Source organism: Athene noctua, chromosome 6 (genome assembly GCF_965140245.1).
Source record: "Athene noctua chromosome 6, bAthNoc1.hap1.1, whole genome shotgun sequence".
Classification (NCBI taxonomy): Eukaryota; Metazoa; Chordata; class Aves; order Strigiformes; family Strigidae; genus Athene; species Athene noctua.
The window spans coordinates 40,815,428-40,838,632 of record NC_134042.1 but is presented as its reverse complement, the minus strand read 5'-3'; the positions used below and the strand labels follow the sequence as shown (position 1 = coordinate 40,838,632).

The following is a 23,205-nucleotide window of genomic DNA, read 5'->3' as shown; positions in this document are numbered from 1 at the left end:
CCTATGTTTCCTGCCATTAGGCCTGATTCTCCTTTCCTCATTCTTCTTCTGTAGGTCAGAATTATTCCCTTCAGCATTCCCTGAAACCATTATCTTAGCTCTACTCACCTTAATAACCAAGAATTAAGGCAGGTATTCTTTAAAGACTCTTTGACTTTTATTCCTGCCCCCCTTCCCAAGTCATTATCTCTGCTGAGTTCGTTACCAAAACTGGTTTTTGCATAACTTCTTTTCTGAAATTCAGGTGCTTCCAGTTGTTTGTAGTAACCTAGATGTGAACACATCAATACCAGAGGGAAACAAAACTACATTAGCTCTATGCGATGCAGAAGAGCTTCACCCTGAACCAGGACCAAAACTGCAATTTATACAAAACCTCCTACACAGGTCCCCCTGTGACTTGACTATCTTTTCAAAAGATATGCTCCTGTTTCCCAACCACTGGCACAGAATGGCTTCCAAAGACTTCCTTATCGGGACTACAGCAGAGACACTGGGATAGAGAGAGGGAAGAAAAAAAAAAAAAGTTCCTTCCCCAAGTGCTACCCATGTTCAAACTTTTATGAGTCACTGCCAAGGAAGACAGACACTCGGTACCTAGCTATCACTTCATGCAAAGTAGATGCATTTATTTTGCAGAATCACTTGTCTGGGATGGCTTCCAAAAACATCCTTTACTTGGCTGAACAGAAGCAGAGTTGCCTCTAGAGATGTCATATGGCAAAGACTTAGATTCTACCAAAAATATTTCTGAAACCATATCCAGATTCATTGTAGTGAAAGCTTTGCCATGGATTTATATAGGGCTAGATATGAAAGACAGGCCTTCCAATATTCCCTACTTGCCTGGCTGTGTTTTCACAAAATATTTTTTCAAGATAATTAAAAGATTAGTTTTTTTCTAGTCACCACACTATGGTTATAACTGTTACCAGTATTTCTTGAGCTTAACATGACAACTGAATTCAGATATTGTAAATCTGCTATTGGGAAAACAGCTAAATGTAAGCCAAGAGATCAATTATACTGATGTTAATAAACAAAAATAAACTCATTTTCAATAGGTGTCAGATTATTTATTCTTTCTGGGAAAGCAAGAATATGTACACTTTTCTCCTGCAGCAGTGTTTCTGGAGCAGTGATTCTCAAACTGCTCCATCAGGCATTGACAAGTGGGCCATATTTGGTTTACAGAAGTGTACAACTTCTGCAGCACTTTTTATTGAAAGCTTGATGGAAAAAGTGCAGGAAAAAAGTGCAAAGAAGTTTTAGTGGTGACCCAGGTCAACCTGCTCAAGAATTTGAGGAATCACTATTTTAAATGTACTCGCTCTGTACAAGCTGGTACTTGTAAAACTAACAGAGATTAATAACAAAAGATGAGAATCTTGAATGCAGAAAGCAAAAAGGATAATGATATGCAAATCATCTGGGTACACAGAGACAGCTCTAACTGTTGGGTCCATTAGGCACTGGATTTCAAAAATACCCAGGTCAAGCTGAAAGGCTGTGACCCATTAAGGTCCTCAAAAAATTGTAGATGCCTGATACAAGAGCTGTGCTACTCCCCACAATGCAAATTTTTAGATTAAAAACTACATGAAATTTGGTGAAATTCAGCATGAAGAAAGTTTGATTTGTAACAACTGATCAAGGATGTGATTTATATCTGTGTTATGCTGACGTGTTCCATCTTGGCCGACTTCAGGAACTGTAGCAGGGAACCCTGGGCCTTAAGCAATAATCCTTAGGGACAGACCTAAGAAACCATGTTTGCTGAGATCTGCAGAAGATTCCTATTACCCACCACAGAAGCTGGCAAAACTCATGAGGCAGGGAATCTTATGGAGGCCACGAGCCTGTCCCTGCTGCCCAGAACAAGTCTGCTATGGAAGACACTGAAGTCTAGCTCTTGGCAATAGAGTTCTGCAGAGACAACATTCTTCTTTAGGTCTCTGAACCTGACAGTAAGATAGATGCCAACCTGCTCCTGAAACTGGCTTTGAGAAATCACTGGATGCATGATTGCAAAACTTAGGGATTGAATGAAGCATGGCCTTTTAAGTGAAAGCTGAGCTCACCTTGCTCAGTATGGTTTGAAAACTCATCTGGTAAAATATGGCATCTCTCGCCCATTAAAAAAGCCCCCAACCATCTGTCACCTTCCATCTTACAAGTCTTCTATTAAAATCAGGTTTAAGAAGTTACCATATTGCAAGCAGCCAGCAGTGCTGAAAAACATGCTGCAAAGGACTATGGACAAGGTTAAAGGTAATAAAAAAACCTGCTGGCTTTAATTTCAGTTTTACTAGAATACCAAACCTTACGCAGAAGGAGCTGCTTCGCCACCTCCCTGGACCTCAACTCCTGTCCTACAGCAATTAAAGTGGCAAGATAAGGAGGAAGGAAGGAAGGTGACACACAAACCACTCCAAATTGCCTCTACGCAGTCCTCTGTTTTCCTCCCTGGAATGCTCCATATGGGCACCATGTAATCATGTAGTTGTGCATGGAAGGACAGGAAAAAGATCTCTCCACCAAGCCAAGAATAGCACGAAAAAGTCAGCAGGCCTTAAAAGCAACAGGATTCAGCTCTCTGATCTGTTCTTAGTACAGACAAACACCTATTTCAGATTTTTTTATTGTTTTAAACAGAGATCCCATGCTGATAGTATTTTAAGTAACCAGCTAATTAGATGTGAAGCCTGGCAGATCTCCCACACAAGTACCTACAGCATCAATGTTAATATTTAACAAGTTTGGGATTATTATTACAATAAAGTGAATTAACAGTGCTGAACCTGTTATTTCAAAGTGTTACACTGATCATTTACCACATTCTCCTTAAGTTGAAAGGACTGACTTTCACCACAGACCATGGAATGAAGTGCAGATCCACCGCTTCACATGTTTGTTATTCCCAACTTGGAGCGCTGGGTGCGGCTCACGGAGGGAACAGACTACAGCCCATCTGCTGAGGCAGAGAACGGATTTAGCAAGACAAGCGTGGGAGCTGAGCAAGTAAAATCTCAGTCATCCTAGCAATTACCCTACTTACTTTGCACTTCCCCTGATCAGCTGGCTGGTCTGTCCCCTCTAACAGCCAGGGATTGTGGGGTTTCTTGCTGGCAGTTGCATTTTTCCCCCTGCAGCTCAAGCAAATCTATTCTTTTTTGTACATCCCCCCACTGCGCAGCCAGGCATGTGTGCCAGGCAGTCTGCTCAGGGCTTCCCGAGAACTTTCCTCACAGTCTTTTATTTTTTTTCTGGGAGAGATCTAATTAGCTTGATCTTTCACCTGACCCAGGAGAGCTTTCCTAAATTAATGCAGCCCACGGCTAGGCAAAATACAACAGTGCAGTAACTCCAGCAAGGAGTCATCTATTGAGTATTCTCATTTCATGCTTTGACACAACATCTATGCCTCCTCTCCATTCTATATTCAAGATACCTATGCATGCTCGTAACAACAGAGAGCTCCTGGCAAAGCCTCACTATACTGATCAGACAACAGATCCACTGAATACAAATAAAGCATGCAGTCAACTTGTGCAGACTCAAGACGGTAAGTACAGGACATCGATACAATCCTGCACCCATCTTTACGTGTACTTTCTCTGGATACAAGATCAAAACATAACTGTTGCAAATTGAAGTCTCCTTTCTTTATCTGCCATAAGCAAATCTCAGTTAAGGTTATGAAAAAGGTATACTAAAAAAGAAAAATAAGTCACTGGTTTCTTCTATACTGGATAGAAATAGTGAATAATGTTTGAAAGATTAATTCATAACTACAGCTGCATGCAGTGCTATTCAGTTGTGCACTATTCAGTGCCTCTATCAGATAACCACAGGCTATAAAATCAGTATATTTTAGTCATTTCTGAGGGCCTAGATAGAAAGGGCCTTTTTCAGTTTGGAGGATTTAGTATTTTTTTGTATTTTATTACCATTGCATTAGCTTTTAGAGAACAGAAATCAAAGCTTTTCTGTATGTGTTTATGTACGCATATAAAAACTCCACATTCCATAAGAACATAAAGTTTCTCAAACAGATCTCTACTTTTTCTACAGTGTTTTTTTTCCCCCACTAGCATCAAGCAGGATTTTAACTTTATGGTTAATATAACAACTACAGACCCATTCAAATAGATTTCAAGTCAGATCAACTCAAAGACCAAAGGAATCATACTGGTAATTTCACCTAGCTTCCAGTACGATACCAGCCACAGTAGCAGCTACATTTCCTGCACTGAACCCAAAACCTCACTTCCTATCTTGATTTCAAGTGATGAGAAATCCATAGCTATTTATGTGATAAACCTAGATATCACCATTCAGCAGACAAGGGAAGTAATTGCAGTTATCCAGGTATTTTCACCCTTATCAGTGGAGCTCTGGCTGTAGTAATTCATAAAAGATGACTGCAACTAAACTTTCACTTTGCAGTAAGTAAAATCTAGTCCTCTCTATTACAAGTTCCCTTCTGTTCTGCTGATGTGAGTGGTTATTTTTAACTACAATAACAGATTATCAAACAATCAGGGTGATCTACTTTGTTTGGCAAGGGATACTTCAGCTTTCTTCCCTGGCTACTTGCCACCTTAATACTATTTCCAACATGCAACTTCCACTTTCAGGAAGGCCGCAAGAGGAATAAAGCCTGTATCTCACATTTTACAGCTAGAAATCCTCAATCCAGATTTTATCTTTCTACTACTGACAGGAGGGATGGGATGTGGACAGCACTGTTTAATGTAGAAGCTGAAGACCAGAGATTTTTCATCAAGGTAATGAGGAGATTCTCCATATCTTCATATATGATTTATTTCTAATTGCAAATTAACAAGGCAAAGCCATAGGCACAGAGGCACTTGAATTTCAAGCCTTTAGACTCAGAACAACATTTACTGAAAAGTTGTCTCAAGGTTGTTCCTTGAAAACTATCCAGAACTCTAGCAGAAACAACTAGAAACAGCTCACTCATTGAAACAAGTTTTGCGAGAGAAGCAAAAAAGGTAAGGCAGAATGCCATACTAGTCTGAAATAACTCACCGGTGCCTTCAAGATAATCGGCAGGACTCATCTATTGAGAAGTAATGTAGATGAGTTACAGGGTTCAGATCTTCTGACGTTCACAAGTGTGTATGGGGAAGAGGGGGGCATTCTTGCCTATTGCATCAAAGACACTCTTTGTACATATACCAAGAGTTTGGGATAAACGTGACTCTTTCTACCGGTATAAATAAAGCTACATTTAGACAATGACCCAAGTCCATAATTAAGTGTTCCTCATTATCATTTTCTTAGTGGTAGCAGTGTTTCTAACAACAGTTCTACATCTTACTTAAGCAATTAATGTAATAAATTTTATTTAACACGTTAGTGATTTTCTTTGTACCATTTAACATGATCCTAATTCCTTTTTATTGCTGCAAGACAAAGAAAAACAAGAGTTACTTCTATATCCAAGATGTCTGCTTGACACCAACTCATCACAGTCACCTGAACTACAGCTATTACACAAGTGTTACTCCTACATAATGGACAGGGCTGGTGCAGTAAGGAATCAAGGGTTTCCCTGCAGGAGCCAGCAGAAGCAGCTGAACTGGTCCCTCAAGCTAAAGCCAGGGTAATTAGCAAGGACATTGCCCTCCAAGTCTGAACAGGATTCCTGGGGAGGGGAGTGGGTTTAAGTGTCAGAAGTGTCATTAATCATTGCTACGCTTTCTTGTGTGAAGTTACCCAGGTTGCAACTCCTGGTCAGGAAACAGTTCACTTGGGAAGTGAAGCCCCGGCTGCAGTTCCAGTTAAAGGCCAGAAACACAGGACATCTTCAGATGAGCTCAGGTATTTTAAAATGCAAGGAAGAGTGCAGTTACAGCACATGGTACAATCACCTATTTTCTGCTTGAACATTTTCTAGCTGTGAGTGCACACATATGTTCTTCAAAAAGCTAAAAATATTTAACATGAAAGTGCAATTTTTGTTTAGCATGTAAAAAAAGAAACTTGTTTACTTCTATTACAGTAAACCATCTCAATATGGAGGCAATAAGCTTAACGTTCAAATATGAGAAGTGTTTAACTGTTTTTGCTTGGAAGATAACCATTTTGCTGGTTTGACACACCTGTTACAATTAAAAAAATACATGAAATAAACTTTAAAATATCCAGGTCCTTACACTGTCATTACCATATTGCCTGGGTTAATAGTAGGGGAGGGGTTTCATAAGCATGTCTGTCTTTCGCATCAAGACAGTTTCCAGACACAAAGAAGCCTCTTGTGAATTATAAAACAGATGAGTCTTACCACAGTAATTTATTTCTTAAAAATCTAGTTTATTGCACTTGTCTCAAAGCACAAACAAAACAAAAAAACTAAATACAGAAATAAAAGTAAAAAACCCATCCTAATGTCGTTAAAACTACCCTAAAAAGTAGTCTGATAAGAGCTCTTGACACCAGTTTAATATTAATGGCCACAGCAAGGTACAGTATTATACAGTAAATAAACAACTAGCAAGCTTGAGCCATTACTAAGATGACTTTGAAAAACGTAATACAAAAGTGTCACTATTAAATAATGCTATTGTACTTGAGCATCTGGTGCTTGGCAGGGCACAGAGAAGGACTCATGTCTCTTCTCCAAAGTGATTGACTCAGGAGCTGCCACAAGATACTTTTAGGCTGAATTTCAGCTTCTTTGGGGTCCTCAAGGTACCAAACTATGCTCGCATGAAATAGACTGGGTTACTTCATAAGCTGATTCCATTACAATCCACTGCCAGACAGGCTAAAAAAACCCTCTGGGGTAACCTCCATATACGGATGAGATAGCAGTGAAGCAAACATATCATCTGTAAAGGGGAAACAAATCTGTCCTCCCTTCCTCCCTGTAAGACTGAAAGATCAGACTGAGAACTGACAGCCAATATCACAAGTGCTACTAAAAAAAGTGACATAACTTGGTTCTCTCTCCACCGATTCACATTCTCACCTTGCACCGTGTTTGTTCCAAGTTTAGTGCAGTACACACATGAATTATTCTGAAAGAGAACAGAGGTTAAAAACAAAACACATCCTTTTCCGTATGTATTAAGTTCTCAAAACAGAAACATCCCCACTTCAACTCGTGGCCTTTTCTGAAGGTGGCTCTTTTACAGTGTTGATTAGCAGCTGCTTAAAACATTCTGATAATTTATAAGCTTAGAACAAACACAAAGTAACTCCTCTGCCTACATACCAAACTCAGGTTCTCTCATCTATAGTTCTATTGCTTAAAAAAGATGAGGTATCTTTCAAAGAAGATTCAGTTTAAAGAAAAATAAACTGCAAACTTAGGTTACTTCCGGGTTCATCACATACCTCTGCTGCAACATTTGTTACGTATAAGACACTTCAAAATTTAGCTAACATAGCTAAAAATCAGAATATTGTTAAGTATTTTCTCACAATATCACAATTTTTTAATGGGATATATAGGTAATTCTATCAATTACCATTTTTCCTTCTAATACATCTAAGTCTGGTACTCAAAACAATTTGAGTCCAAATGTTAAAGCACTGGCTGGAGGCACAAATACAGCACAACAGGAATTATGAAAGCTGCTTTGTACATTCCTGCTTTGTACTACAAACCCAACGTGCCACTTCTTCCTATTCCAAAGTGGGACTTACCCCCCCCCCCCAATCTGTCAGCTTCCTGATGGCTGTGTGAAATGGGCAAAAGTCCCCCTGATATTAGGTGTAATCCAAAACTTCCCCCTTGTGAATGAAATCAAATTATGAACCAAATTTCCAGAAATGAAAGGTCAGTATAGCCTTGCAGATATTTATATGGAAATGGATCAAAAGAAGTTCATTTCAACACCAATGCTGTGCAATCATGATGTTCTGAGACCTTACTAAGAAATACTTTGCCATATTTTCTTCCATGCTGCAAGGGAAAATAATTCTTAATATATGTACAATAGTCAGAGAGCATTCCCATCAGTTTGGAGTTCCAAATACAAGAAGAAACTGAGAAATGCTTAATGTTTCTGCTGTAGTGAAATATTTAATGCAACAGAATTCCTTCTCAAAATAAGTACACATGTATTAGTGTGCATGCTGTTGTGTAGTCACTTTCACTGCTATTAAGATTAAGAGTTATATTTCCAAAGGAGCTTCTACAGTAGTACAGTATAACAATTGCAGTATGCCACACCTAAAGAGTCTCCCAAGAGATAATGGGACACACATCAGAACTCACAGCTTGGGGGCTATTTAACAGGTCAGTTTTTTAATACAAAAGTGCTAATATCACAGGTCCAATATGAGTGGCTTTTAGATCCAACATTCAGAAATTCTGTCCTCCTGGTTTTTTTCACTGCTTCACAAGCTTGAGACTTCATATCACTTCCCATTCATCTTCAAAATCATCACGGTAAAGCAGAACAGAAGTGTCATTATTCTTCTGCAAACTATGGGAATGGCTAAAGGTCTTAGTGAGGCGCTGGAGAAGGGATCCTGAAGTACTGATGGCCCACAGTTCATCTAGAGGGGTCACTGCAAAGCATAAATTATGCAACTTTTAATTAAGGTAGCAGGTTCCAATTATAAATGTTAAATAAATAATATTTGGATCTATTTTCCTAATTATACCCAGAGAAGGTTTTTAGTAATGTGATAAAAGCACCCTTGGTGAAATTCCCACAGTCAATAAAGCATTATGGTCAGCTTGAGCACCATCAGACACAAGTCAAAGCAGACATCACAATGTTCCAGACTGTCACGCAGAACCAACTTGCCTGTTAAACGTGAGACATTTCCAGGAATCTTCTTCCAGTAGTCTCCTGCTGGATTCTTGTCAGTAATGCCATATCGACGAGCTACATCTCCATTTGGACAGCGTGCCCAAACAGTCCTTGTACTTATAGCCAGCTGACAAGCCTGCAAACCTAAAGATAATTGGACATGAAGAGGGAATAATCACAGGCTTTCCTATATACTAAATACACTTGCAGAAAAGTTTATTAAGAAAAGACTGCAAGACTGTAACAGTTTTTATAGATTCTTATATTAATACTAGAGAAGAACTCTCCATTATAAAAGGCACAAAGAAACACCTAGTCTTCCAGAAGGCTTTCTAAGAAGAAATTGGCAAGAAGACAATTTAGGACTACATACTTCCTTACACTTACTTCAGGGGAGTCAGAGCAGATGCTATTCAAATCTGAGCTCCTTGCCTTGTGTAAGCAGAATATCAGAAAGAAGGCCACTTGGCAGCCCATGAAGCACTGGTGAACAAGAAAGTTCTTTAATTGCAGACTTTGTACTCACTGTGTCTGTGATAGAAGGATATCACACCGTGGATACATTTTGTCATGTGGCCACAGCCACAAGCAACGATCAATTAGAGGACCTTCATAAGACACTTTTGGAGCCTCTGCTGTATTTTATTACCACATGGAGAATAATCCAACAGTTATAACTTTGTTTTGTCTAAAAATGGTTAACATCATAGACATGGTGGACTTTTTTTTTCCCCTCTTTGTAAGAAAGCAAGTACTCTGCAAATGCCATGCATTTACGGCATGAAAAATCTTTAAAAAGCAGACAGCATCGATAACAGTTATTTTGAAAGAAGCAACTAAAATTTGGTTTTATTTACAGGCAAGGCAAAAACATAATTACTTAATCTAGAATGCATCCAGCATGCAAGATTAACAGAAAGATGTGCAAAATAGCACTAGGTTTTTGCTAACCACATTCAGGTAGGAATGCCATGTCCTATCACATTTAAATACAAAATCTCCCACAGCATGGTAGTCTCCTGTTGCTTAGGAATACTGCTTTAGTTCTAACTGAAAGGGAACTGTACCATTTATTAATTCAGTGGCAGCAGCCTGAAGTAACACACAACAGAAATTTATTTAAAAAAAAAAAATCAGATTTCTCTTCAGTTAACTATTCAGTGTTTTTAAGTGAAACCAAGGTCCTCTTTAAAAGATAACTCTTATCAAATACTTTACTATGTTCCTATAAATAAGCACACTTGATTGCTGAGAAAAATATTTGAGCATCGCTATCCAATTTAAAAAGCAAGAGAAAAAAATATAAAAAGCCAACACTGAGAAAATGGCAGAAAGCACAAGGAACTGATGCATTAATTTTTACCTGGTACGTGTTCCCAGTCAGTGCCTACAGGCATTTCATCTGTAATTCCAACTCGTACGTGGACATTCCATTTGCTATCAATTGCCCACAACATCTGATCATTTGGACTTGAATGAATGCTGACCAAGTTGATTCCTACTGGCTATAAAATTAAGCAGAGTATTTATACTTTGTACTACTGTATCTTTGTACTATTGTATCACTTGCTCTTCACAGAAGTATGCAACAGAAGTAAAATATTTACCAGATACTAAAGACAGGAAGAAACATAACTGACATTGTCACCAATTTTCCAAAGTCAATTGCTTCCTAAATAGAAAAGGAACATGAATGAATGTCACCCAAAGTTACTGATATATTTATATTTAACGTTCAGCATCAAAGTCTAATAATACTAGTATTTGTTTAACAAATGTTATTGCAATCAGGTCCAGTTTCAATTGCAAGTTGAAGAGGGAACTCTTCCACTGAAATGCACAAAGTGCAATATTTTCCTCTTGGCTTCCTTGAAGTCTTCCTAACATAACTAAATCTGCACTTTAATTCTAAACAAACAGTACATTTTTGCAGTCTGAATGTTCTTCTTTGCAATGAAATGGTGATCTGCCTTCTTCCCTGTACTCCATCCATACAGGAATGCAACTGTGGAACTCACTGCAGGCCACTGCAGTACTGGAGCAGCTGCACCCACAGGAGAATATCCACAACACTCACAGAATCGTCTAGGTTGGAAAAGACCTTGAAGATCACCCAGTCCAATCATCAACCCAGCACTGACAGTTCCCAACTATACCATATCTCTCAGGGCTATGTTGACCCTTCTCTTAAAACACCTCCAGGGATGGGGACTCACCCACCTCTCCCTGGGCAGCCCATTCCAACGCCGAACAACTCATTCTGTAAAGAAATGCTTCCTAATATCCAGTCTAAACCTTCCCTGGTGCAATTTGAGGCCAATTCCCTCTTGTCCTATCGATATTACATAGTTAAAGAGGCTCATCCCCAGCTCTCTGCACCCTCCTTTCAGGTAGCTGTAGAGGGCGATGAGGTCTCCCCTCAGCCTCCTCTTCTCCAGACTAAACCCCCCCAGTTCCCTCAGCCGCTCCCCGTACGACCTGTGCTCCAGACCCTGCACCACCTCCGTTGCCCTTCTCTGGACACACTCGAGTCATTCAATGTCCTTTTTGTAGTGAGGGGCCCAAAACTGAACACAGGAATCAAGGTGCGGCCTCACCAGTGCCAGTACAGGGGTGAGATCCCTTCCCTGTCCCTGCTGGCCACGCCAGTGCTGACACAAGCCAGGATGCCATTGGCCTTCTTGGCCACCTGGGCACACTGCTGGCTCCTGTTCAGCCGGCTGTCAATCACCACCCCAGGTCCCTCTCTGACTGGCAGCTCTCCAGCCACTCCTCCCCAAGCCTGTAGCGCTGCTGGGGGTTGATGTGGCCCAAGGGCAGCCCCCGGCATTTGCCCTTATTGAAACTCCCCCAGTTGGGCTCAGCCCATGGCTCCAGCCTGTCCAGGTCTCTCTGCAGAGCCTCCCTACCCTCGAGCAGATCAACACTCCCACCCAGCTGGGTGTCATCTGCAAATTGACTGAGGGTGTACTTGATGGTTGTATTTATGAATTCTCATGTTGGCCAACATATAGGTGACCATCCTTTTGTTGTCTTATCAGTCCTGATATTTATTGTGGTGCCCGCTATTCCTGTTGAGTTTTTCCTGATTTTTGTTGCTACGACAGCCATAATGGCCTGCATTGGTGTGATAGTCCTGGAAGGTGTTGTAATAGCCACAGGTGGCATAGCCCTCCTTTGCGTGCTGTGTGGCCTGGGTACGCTTTCACTGGGGGTTTCTGGAGTACTGAGTGTTTGTTACGTTTTTCTTTCAGCTCTGGTCAACTACCTGTTGGCAAACCCAAGTGAAACTTCCCATTCTGCCCTCAGGCAAGTCCTTATTCTATCTGCTTCTATGGAGATTTGCCATAACTACTGTTCAAAATCAGTGTTACTGACCACAACATTTCACAGACATCATGAAGATGGTGATTTTGTAGCAAAATATATCAGCCAACAGATTTAGTGAATGCAAATATCCTGCAAAACATGTACTTTAAATAAAACACAGATAAGAACAAGAAGAAAGGTTTTTTTTCACATCAGCCTAATAAAGCCACTGAAAAAGACTGTAAAATGCCCTGAAATACATCACCTCACAAAGAAGCACTGCATTTCTTGCTTTAGTCTCATAGGCATAAGCTGGATTTCCAGTATGATAAATAGAAGAGCAAGCAGTTCTTTGCATTTATAAATCTAGGAATACAGAAGCATAATCTGCACGTGCATATAACCACACAACCCAGTCCCAGATGGGCCTTTGTACATAACAATTACTTCCTTTGGTTTTGCTTTTAAAATTCTGGTGCTAACATGTGTCTCAGCCATAACCAAGTTCAACTTGCACCACCAAATCAATCCTGTCTATTTAGGTTAAAGGCCTTTGACAGACTTATCTCCTCATGTTTGTGCCCTCATTAGGTAATTGCTCTCTGTTGGAAGCTTAAGGCTGGTAGAGGCATGATGAAGTGTTTACCTCTGGTCACAGTAAATTCACACGGCTGAAGTTTCAACACTTACAGTAAGACACTAATTGTCTTGAAGAGTGTTGACTACATAGAATATATAACTGCCTAGCTACTTTCAAACTGGTATTCTGCCGTATTACAAATAAGCTACTGTGTTGCTAAAAACCAAAGCAACTAAAATATCCCAAATCAGCCAACTAACCAACCAAACCACAACAGAAACAAAACATCCCAAAACCCCATACAACTCCAACCTCCTCCTGGCCCTTCCTGTTTCTCCCCTTCATTTTTATTTGCTTCTTTCTATGGTTACCTTGGCTCTGACCCCTTCCTACTCCCTGCTCACCTCCCCAAACCACTGTCACGTGGTGTGCCTCACGACTGTGCTGCTGCCAGCTTCATCACATCTCTCTCCATATTTCTGCTCTTGTAGTCCATATTTTCAAGTAAGGAAGCTGTACAATTAATAGCATGTACAGACTGAATTATTACACATAACAGAAGAACCTTGCCTTTTTTCTTTATATATATTTTTTTTAAAAACACACTTATCTCCTTCTCTCCACCGTGTTCTTCTACTACAGTTAACTCTTCCTCAGATTTCTGAGGACTTTCTGTCACTCTTCCTCCATCTCCTTCATACCATGAATTGCCACTGTGTCTGTCTATGCTTCACCTCTGCAATACACTTCATGTTCCAACTACAGTCCTTCACAAACTGTGCCAAACAGCTTGGTGTGACCCATTACTAAACTGTTGGAATTTGTGCACCTTGTTCTCCACTCTTCCATGTCAGGATCCCATTCCTCTCTTCCTCTGCCATTTGTCTAGAGAAGAATTCCCTGAGAAAAAACTGGAGAAGTATTTCCATCCAGAAAGACTTACTGAGTGCTTACCCCCTAGTACCTAAGTCTGTGCAATACTAGAGATTTATAGGTAGTGGAAGCTAAGAAATGGTATTCAGCTAGATTGCTTCTGATACCACTGCAGGTTCAAGTATAATCAAAGCAGTTACCTCTACCCTATTCTGCAGCACCAATGTACGTAAGAAATCAAGGTAAATTATCAAGTTCAAAGTAAGATCTCTACAAGCTTGGTCAAAAATTCTTCTAATTTTTTGTTTCTTTAAGTGAGCTCCTGTTTCCTCAAGTTTTCCTGCCTCTCTGGGGATTTCATTTTCTGCTTCTTTTCATTTTTCAGGCTATTTAGCTCTTTCTGATAAACTCGCATCAATAAAACTATCCTCCTACTCACTCTCATTATACACTGATGGCAGCATCTAGTGCTTTTAACAGAAAACACCCCACTCGCTGTAGCTTTCTACTGTGAGACAGTAAAGGACTCAGCTGACAGGACAGCTAACGATATGATTAGATAGAGCAGCTTTTAGCACAAAACAGTGACAAGACATTGGGAAACAAGTACAGGCAATTCTTAGAGCCTGTTGCGGAGGTTTTACCTCCGGTTTTATCTCAGGTTTTTTTGTTGTTTGGTTGGTTTGTTTTTTTTTCTACCTAGAAAGCAGCCATCTACAACCAAAAACTGCTCTCATGTCTACCACAGTAGGGTAGACAAAGTGAATTTAAAAAGTTTTCTTGACATAATGTACCATTTTTTGGAACAATCATACTGACAACATTTCACATAGCCCTCAATTTCACTAAGCTCTAATTATCATATGCATGCTTTAAGTATAGAACAAGAAACAGATTTCTACAGCTGCAGTTAACGAAATAGAGTTCTCTCATAGCAGTAAAGAGAGATATCTGCACAAATTTATAAATCTGCTGATAAATTTCAGAGACTGATAACAACAAAAATTAATAATTTATTTCAGTGTAGCCTTTTCTCAGCTGGTTTAACTTCCAGCAGCAGTCATGAGATTTGTATACCTTGACTATGAAATATGTCATACTTGTAATTGACTGAGGAATTTGGAATTTTTTAAAGAGTCTCTCACCAGTCTCAGCCTCCCTCCTCAGATGCTGACACACTGAAATCTGTTTATAGGTTTACCCACAATACTCATCACTGTGACAGATAAACCTGTTATGCAGTATGAATGGATTCGGTGTTATCTGATTAAAAAAAAGTGGAACATTGTTTTCCTTTCACTCCAGTGTCAAAAATTTCCAAACTCAAAAAAAAAATAAAAATCTCAGGAGACTGACTGTTTTAGCCAAGAACAGAATGCGGACTCTCTCTGGTCTTATACCTCAGCTACAGCACTGCCAGTTGCTTTCTTTTTCAATACTGAGGATTTCCCATTACAACCATGGACTGCCCCATTACATACTCTTCATCATTTAAAACTACATACTAATAGCTGTGAATACTGTCTGCTACAAATAAAAGCAATGAAAACGTTTGCTAGCACCCACATATCTGATTAGAAAACAATGCTGATAAAATGAATTAAAGTTGAAGGAAGCACTTAACCAGCAAATTGTTAAATGATATCAAGAAATACTGTCTACGTTAAACATATTTAAGTTATAAAGTTGTCCATTAGCTTTATAATTTTGTGCAAGTCATTTCCTTTCTGCAAGCCACAGAGAAATGAGCTTCAGTGTGAGAACTTAACTTAAATAATAGCAACAAACAAAATTAAAAGTAAAAACTAATGCAGTCATCCTATCCATCCCCCCCCCCCCCTTCAAAAGTTTTGACTTCTTGTAACTGCTTCAGGCATGGCTGAACTCAAAGTACAGTGGTTCAACTTCCTTGTCCAGGAAGAAAGAACAAACACATGCACACAAAAAAGGCATCAGAACATTTTCCACGTCAGTTCTTGAGCACTGAATCCATGTATCAGCAGACCTCCACTATCTCTGTTCTGCTGCAAATATTCAGGATAAGGAAGATTAAACAGACTCAGTCTGCCCAAGCCCAATCCTTTTTATAATAGGTTGGTGGCTACAAGCAGCACAAATGTTGTCCTCACCTTCAACAGACAAATCAGAAACACCTTCAGCTGGTCCAGACCAGGCAGTAAGAAGGTTAGATCAAAATACTTCTATACTGTCGAGCATTATCTGTGTATCAGACTTATCTGACTATTTTCATGGCTAACAGATATCCAGACCCTATTAACTAGAATAACAAAGAATACAGGCCTAACTATTTTCCTATTATTTTCTGAGCTCCATTTGAAGAAAGGTTGTAAAGCACTTCAAGCATTAGAGATAGCAAGAAAGCACAAGCAATGTAAGAGTGGTATTGACCAGAACATTTTACATTCAGACTTTGAGGAGAATGGCTTGCTAAATTAAAAGCTCCTTCTTTCTCTGTAGAGAAGTTCAAGGCAATATACAAGAGCAGGAAAGTTTACGAAGCTATGTTTAGTCTTCCTGGAAGCTACGTGTTATTCAGTAATGCCGACATTGAATTGTCAGAAAAAGAGTATTATTCATTGACTGATAAACTGGAGCACTATTTTCCTCAGAAGCTTAGAACAACAAAATGACCCTTTCCCCCACTTTCAGCCTTGAGTGAATAAACAGATGAGAGCCTTAGTTGAGTATCTCCAGTCTATGGCTAGCACAATCAGGAAGAAAAGGCAAAGGCAAGGACTTAATTCCTTGACCTCTCCTTTGTTAACTCAGTTTTTTATTCCAAGGGTTCTTCTTGCAGAAATATGGAAGAGACTATAGCATATGACCTCTTCTAGGATTTGATGCCATACCAAACCCATATGACTATTCAACATGGTAAAGCTCAACAGAACCATAAAATACTTTCAAGGTATAACTGTTCCTTAAAAGAAATTAGAAAAAATAATTAAAATTTAATGCAATCACTTTAAAGACCATACAAACTACAGGTTTGCTCAGTTGTCTTCTAGCCACACTGTCTTATACCTAAATTTATAAACTATATGTAGGAGATGATAAACTGTCTGTAATTACCACTACAGGTATTTTTAATAACATACTGAAAAATTTAACTATTAGGACAAGAACAGCTAAGTTTTTACAGAAATGTATGTTAAATAAACATTATGTGCAACAACTTCCCATGAAACAACATAATTTAGCGTATTAACAACATAATAAAAACCTTGCATAAGCATAGCTCTGAGAAACCAACACATTTTTTTGCTTCATTTTTAAAAAACACACTTTTAATGAGCATCAGTAAAACACCCTCTCACACAGGGTATGCCAGTAAAGTGCACCTCTCTAGCTTTTGAATACCAAGGAAAGTAAAGCATTTTTGTAAGGTAGAAACACCCATGTGGTTTTAACATCAGACTCAGCTCTGCTTTGCTCTAACAATTTTAATTAAACTGCTGGTTTTTTTGCCATTTTGCTTTTTAATGTTTGTCCATGTCATTTACCATGCTTGTGACAAAAACACCACACACCTTTGGCAGTAACAGAAACTCCCATTTCATTATTGCACTGCTTCGTGAACAAATGCATAAAACCTTTATCTGTTACAATTCATTTAAATTCATTTACATAACCAGAGGGGGGAAAAGATCTAAAACACCTGTAAAAGATAACCCCATGAACTCAGGGAGGGAGTAAAAAAAAAAAAGAAGTCAACAAATATTGATCAAGTCTGTAAAGTTACAATCCATGAGGATGCAAAATACATCCTGTAAGCCACAGGAACACTGGAAATGCATTCAGTAGTAGGCATCCAGTGCTAAAGCTCTGGACTAAGTACGGTCCCAGGTAAAGTATGACCCCCAAATACAAGGCTATGCAATGTGTTAAACTACTGGATAAAAACAATAGTAGCCCAGGGGTCAGGGATCAGAAATAAGGTCACTGCTTCCCAGATAAATGATCCATTTGCTAGACTGTGTAGTCCAACCTCCTCTGCCTTGCTAACTTTCAGGTTTCATAGATTTGGGTTCAGTAGACAGGGTCTTCCTATAGACCAGACAATTTAGCAGCTCTGTAGGAAGGGTCAGCTGAGCCGGAGAGGCACCACAACCCAGCCCTCCAGCTCCCTGGGAAGGCAACTGATCCCTAAGCTGGTCTGCAAAGTGAGGTCGTTAGCACCTCATCTGTTTACATCATCATAAAATAGGGAGACAGTAGTACACGGTGGGGAGGAGCCTCCAAGCTCCTAATTCAAGGTCAAAGGGTCTGACCTGCCGACAGTTATTGCAGGGTGTCTCCTTACTCTGTGCAGACTTCTTGGCTCACTGAAGTTCTCTTCACTGACCATACACTCTGAGCTTAGCACCCACACTTGCTGTCTCAATTTACTTCACAAAAGCTAAGCCCCCAATTACAAACCTGTCAGCTGGATCCAGCCCCCCCCCCGCTTTTAAAATCAAGCAAGCTGAAGTTCAGTCACACAAAAAAACCCCAAAAAACCTGCTATAACCAGAATTCAGAAAATGCAGACGTAGCTTTAATGAAACTGAAACAAACAAACAATCCCCCAAACTCTTAGTTTATACTTGCACAAGTAATTTTTTATGACTGACTCTCCAAATCACTTTTCCAGGACTCTTATTTATTAAATACTTCAGGCTATCCCTATCATATAAGCAGTTCCACTGAAACCAAGGCACATGCTTGCTAAAAACGTATCCTTTACCCATGAATTTTTACACCATTACATTGTTAAATAGAGTAACTTTGAACTACTCTCAAAACTCAATGATACTTGTAGTTATTTTATTTACCCAACTGAATGTTAAATATATTTCTTAATCTCTCTGAAAATTAAACAAACTTATAATTCTGTGTTAGCTAACTAAAATACGGGCACATTAGAAGAGTGGAGATGTGAGGATGTTTCTAGTACAGAACAAATGGAAGTATGAAAACAGAAGGTTCTCCTTCTAACATTTTTTTTTTCAGTGTAAATTAGTCTTGTCAAAAAACAACTATACCACCTTGAGGTCATATTTCAAGAGGATACAGAAGGATTGCCTACTCAGTTTTCTGGGTGTATCTAATTTTGTGCACTTTTTGTGATCTGAAGCTTCTGGTACTGATAATAATTGCTATCTAATGTGACAGGCTACATGGCCGCTTTTCTGAACATAGCGATAGCAATTCCTTAAAACAAATATCAGAAGGCTAAAACTCCAAAGCAGAAAAATACAGTGAAATATAGTAACAACAGTTTTCTTAATTAGCAACAAAAAAGAAGATAAAAAGCACTGAGCTGAGCAATGGAATTGGTGTGAGGCAACTTTAGTAAAAATGCTGGAATTGCACTTTTTCAGTATGTAAAGCACCTTTTCTGTAACTCATAATTTCTTAAGAAAGGCATGCCTCTGAAGAATAGTACACATCCGAACTTAAACATCATGGCATTCTAAGTCAGCTAAACAAAATAGACTGCAGCAGCAGCTTTGATCTCCTTATTTGCAACCTGCCTCGATACAGCTGCTCTGACTACTGCCAAACATAGTTTTTTCTCTACATCATCTTGAAACATGCAGTCCTCCAGTAAAATCCTCTCCCTATTGATGTCTTCATGAGGCGTCACATGAGTACAGATACATGGAACAACAGACTAACTATAGATAACCAGAAGGTTTAATGAATCTATTACCTCTCCAACCTAAGCAGAATTGATCTAATAAAATACATACTCTGCATCTCATCTTAGTACTCCAAAGCAGCACTCATTGCAACTCAGAAACATATCTGTGCAACAGCTAGGTAATGCAAGCTAGTCTGTGCTAGTGAAAACAATCAGACTTGAAAAGAACGGTGATGTGAATTATGCATTGAAAGGACAGAATTTTCCACAGGTAGTAGTACTTTCAAAAGTAGCATGGATGATTCTGAAGTTAAAAAGCATTTTCAACAGAAAAACCTCTCCCCCTCCAAATATCCTATCCTTGAAGATTATTTCAAAGAAACCCTTCCTACCTTTCAGCCTTGATTTTGGCACCTACCAAAAAAGATGTAGTGGCAAAATCTGACCATGAGGAGTGCTCATCACTTACTCCTGTAAGTACCACTTAACACCAAACTGGCCTTAATAATAACAGAAATCTCACTGAAAAATGCAAAGGCAGGCAGATGGCAGAAGAAGAAAATCTCCAGATCTGCATTAAGTGTTCTGTAAGGTAAACAGAATTGTATTTAAATAGAGAAAATGAAACAAAGATCATGACAAACATTTCTAACAAGTCACCACACGTCTGTAAGGCACAACCAACCTCCTTACACTGAACACAGATTAAGAAAAAGGAACGTATCGAAAAGACATTAAATCTAATGTGTATTGATTTTGCAGAATTACAGATAAAAATATAATTTGAAATTTAGGAAATTTAACTACCATTTGCTAGTTTTAACAATTCTGAATGACAGTGAAAGTGTGAACTGCAATTTTTTTTCTTTTTTTTTGGAGGGGGTGTGTGTGTGAGAAAAAAATAGGTCCTCCTAGATCAGTAAGAATTTTGATTATCTTCTCTTACCTATGATACCAAGCTTAAAATATAAAGTGACAATTACTAGGTCGTATACACGAAGAGTACTAAATCAAAGGTTTCTCTAACCTGGAATGCACAGACTGCAAGAGACCATTTTATGGCAGACTAGGTACTCTTCTGCTGAGATCCTAGGAACTACAAGGGATCAATGAAGGCCTGATACAATAGCCAAACAGCAAACATTTCTTTAAATAAACCCTTTTTACTCCACAGTTTGTACAAGCTATGGAGATAATTAAACAGACCTCTCAATTTAGTAAAATTGCTTTTTCAGTCCTATTCTCTATGAACTTTGGTTAAAAAACACCAAGGAGTAGAAATTAAGCAAGTGATAATTAATAAAATGTTTTAACCTATTTTTAGAGTAAGACTGTTTAGAAGCAAAAGATGATTGTTCACTCATTACAAATACTTGTTCTGATCTTTGTTTCCTTTAATCCTCTTAAATACAGTTCTGCTTATCTGATAGATCCCTTAATGTAAATCTGACAAGGTGGTTCTTAAGACCAGTTTTTATGTTAAGTAGTATTTGTAGGAAGTGAGTGTTTCTCAAGATCAGATGTTGTCTGAAATCTTGAAAGAATTCTTTTAAACAAGCATTCATCTTCTGGGGACCTTTTAAAGCAATTTGATGATTTTAAACTTTTGATCAATTTCTACTCCATGTTCACCCAAATTAGTCTTACTGACTATATTTGTTTTATATTTTCTTTAAAATTATTATTCTTTTAGGCCAGGAATCTGAAAAGCATTAAATCTTCACAAATATACACATATATAGAAACATACTTTGTAGTATCTACATAAACAATATTTGTATTTCCTACTCATTTTTTAAAAATTAAATGTAATGTGTATTGAGACATGCTACAGCAGATAATAGTTTTATCCTGTATATTAACAACAGAATGAAAACCACTTTCTATTTCCTGGACTAAAATAATTTCATCAAAGAATTTTGATCAGCTTTGTAAATGTCCTTAAAGCAGCTTCCAAAAAGCTGCTTAACTACGTAATTATTTTGACTTCTAAGACTGCAGAACAGAATGGATGAAGCACAGAAAACATCTACATATAAACTATTACTGCTCAAGATACTGTAATGATGTTATCAACCACTTCTGAAGCGTTGGATAAAATAAAGAGGGAGGGCAAAGAACATAAAACGTTTTTCATCTCAAGAGATACCACAGTAGGGTGTTACAAAGGGAAGAGTAACAAGCAAGAATTTTTTTTAAAAATCTAGACTAAAACAAAACATACAGCACTGCAGAGCAAAGACTGAACTTAAATTATAATCACTGCTTTTAGCATGAGTAAAATCTCATCAAAACTATTGTCTCTGAATATTTTTGTGAAGGTGTGCAAAGATGGTTGATGTGCAATGGCAGCACTCCTTTAACAAGAAGCGACACCATAAAAGCAGAGTCTGTAGCTGCTCTCAAGCTGCTCATGAGTCATGAGATCTGGAATATGGCAAGTCATATTGGCTCTGACATTTACTAGGGAATGAAATATCCATAGCTGGTTTTAAATTACGTTATCTGAGAATACTCCTGTACTTAAAGCAAGTGAAAGGCAATTTTGATTTCCTTCAAAAAAAAGAAAAGACTGAATCATTCACAAATATTTCTTACAGTATTTCTGTTGTTCTGAAGATAAAGTGAAGCAGCATGAACTGTGCCAACATCAGTTAAGGGACAGAGAACAGTACAGTGCTGCTAAAAAGCAAATATTGACGGATGTCCATGTGGACGGAAATGTCCACTTTTCAGCCATCATGTTATATTTGTTATCCAAACACTAAGCATTTGGAAATAATTTTCAAGTTCACGTATTTTCTTATTTTGCATTAAGCCTTTGTAAAAGCATGAATGGCTGCTCCTTCAGTACTTTAATGACTTGTTTTAATGTGTTGGAATCGTCTCAAAATGAGCATGTAACCCATGAGTTTTCATCTTTCTCTGCAAGCAATGTTTGAACTTTTGTCCCTTCATATTGACCCATTACATTTGCAATGTCAGATGTTGGCAAGATAACAAGAGAATGACACTGCTCTGGCTATCAGGTGGTTATCATTTTGGAAGGCAACATCACCCAGCTTCTTTGAAAAGCTAATATGATATAATTTTATTTTCAGCTTTGTCCACTTAAAAGACTTTCTACATCAGGAAGTCACTGCTAAATAGTGAGCCACAGCAAATTCCAATGTCTTGTATTGAGTAGTTTAATCTACTTCAGTAGAGGAGTAGAGAATGCACTTAGTACAGACAAAATAGTATCAGTGTAGAAAAACAGCTTTTTGGGCTATTTTCCTGGATAGACAAATCTTTGTTAAGAAAATACTACACGTTTAATTCTCTCTGTCTCTTGGCAAACTCAGTTTAAGTGAAACCCATCCTGGAATGTGTTTTCCCCCTTTTTAAGAAGACTATCCTTATAGAAGACATCATCACCCATATCCTCAGTCTCCTCTTCCTGCTGCCCTACCCCGTTACCAGGGAAAATTTGTCTCACAGATTATCCAGAAGGACCCACTGGCAGCACTCAAAGAATGAGCAGTGTAATCTAGCCCTTGTTGCAAGTGATACTGGTACTTATTTCTCTGTCTGTTCTGCAAAACAAGGTGCCATTTCTTCAGGTCTGACTGACCACATTCCCAGCACAGAACAAGTCTTGCCAGTGCTCTGCGAACTGATGGGATGCAAATCTGCAGTTTCATGTCCCCCCTTCCCTGCCCTTCTTTGCTGTCACACCCTGAGATTTGCAGAAGGAGCTAATAATTGGCTGGTGAGAGACAGGCAGAACTAGTAGCAAATGATGTAAAAACCAAATAAACTATTGCAAATCAACTGCCACGAGTTTACTTTTATTTCTTAATATGTCCTTTCAAAAGTTCCACACATGTCAAAATCTTCAAGAGAAATTCTGTAACATTATAAAATGTAAATCAAGTATGCAAACACATCCAGTGCTACTATGCTAGATCAGCAGACAGTTCAAGTGATTTCGTGCCAAGGAGCAAAGAATGAAATCA

The 23,205-nt window shown here is 38.6% G+C and overlaps 1 protein-coding gene across 1 annotated transcript in view; it reads right to left on the bottom strand.

Annotated features, from left to right (window-relative positions):
- Positions 1-8,033: 8,033 nt before the first annotated feature.
- TECPR2 (tectonin beta-propeller repeat containing 2) overlaps positions 8,034-23,205 on the bottom strand; it is a 43,719-nt gene continuing 28,547 nt past the window's right edge. The window contains exons 18-20 of the mRNA XM_074908687.1: positions 10,162-10,303; positions 8,793-8,942; positions 8,034-8,550 (exon numbers count right to left, since the gene is read on the bottom strand). Coding sequence (XP_074764788.1) covers positions 8,393-8,550; positions 8,793-8,942; positions 10,162-10,303 — 450 coding nt within the window. The 3' untranslated portion in view covers positions 8,034-8,392. The remainder of the gene's footprint in view (positions 8,551-8,792; positions 8,943-10,161; positions 10,304-23,205) is intronic.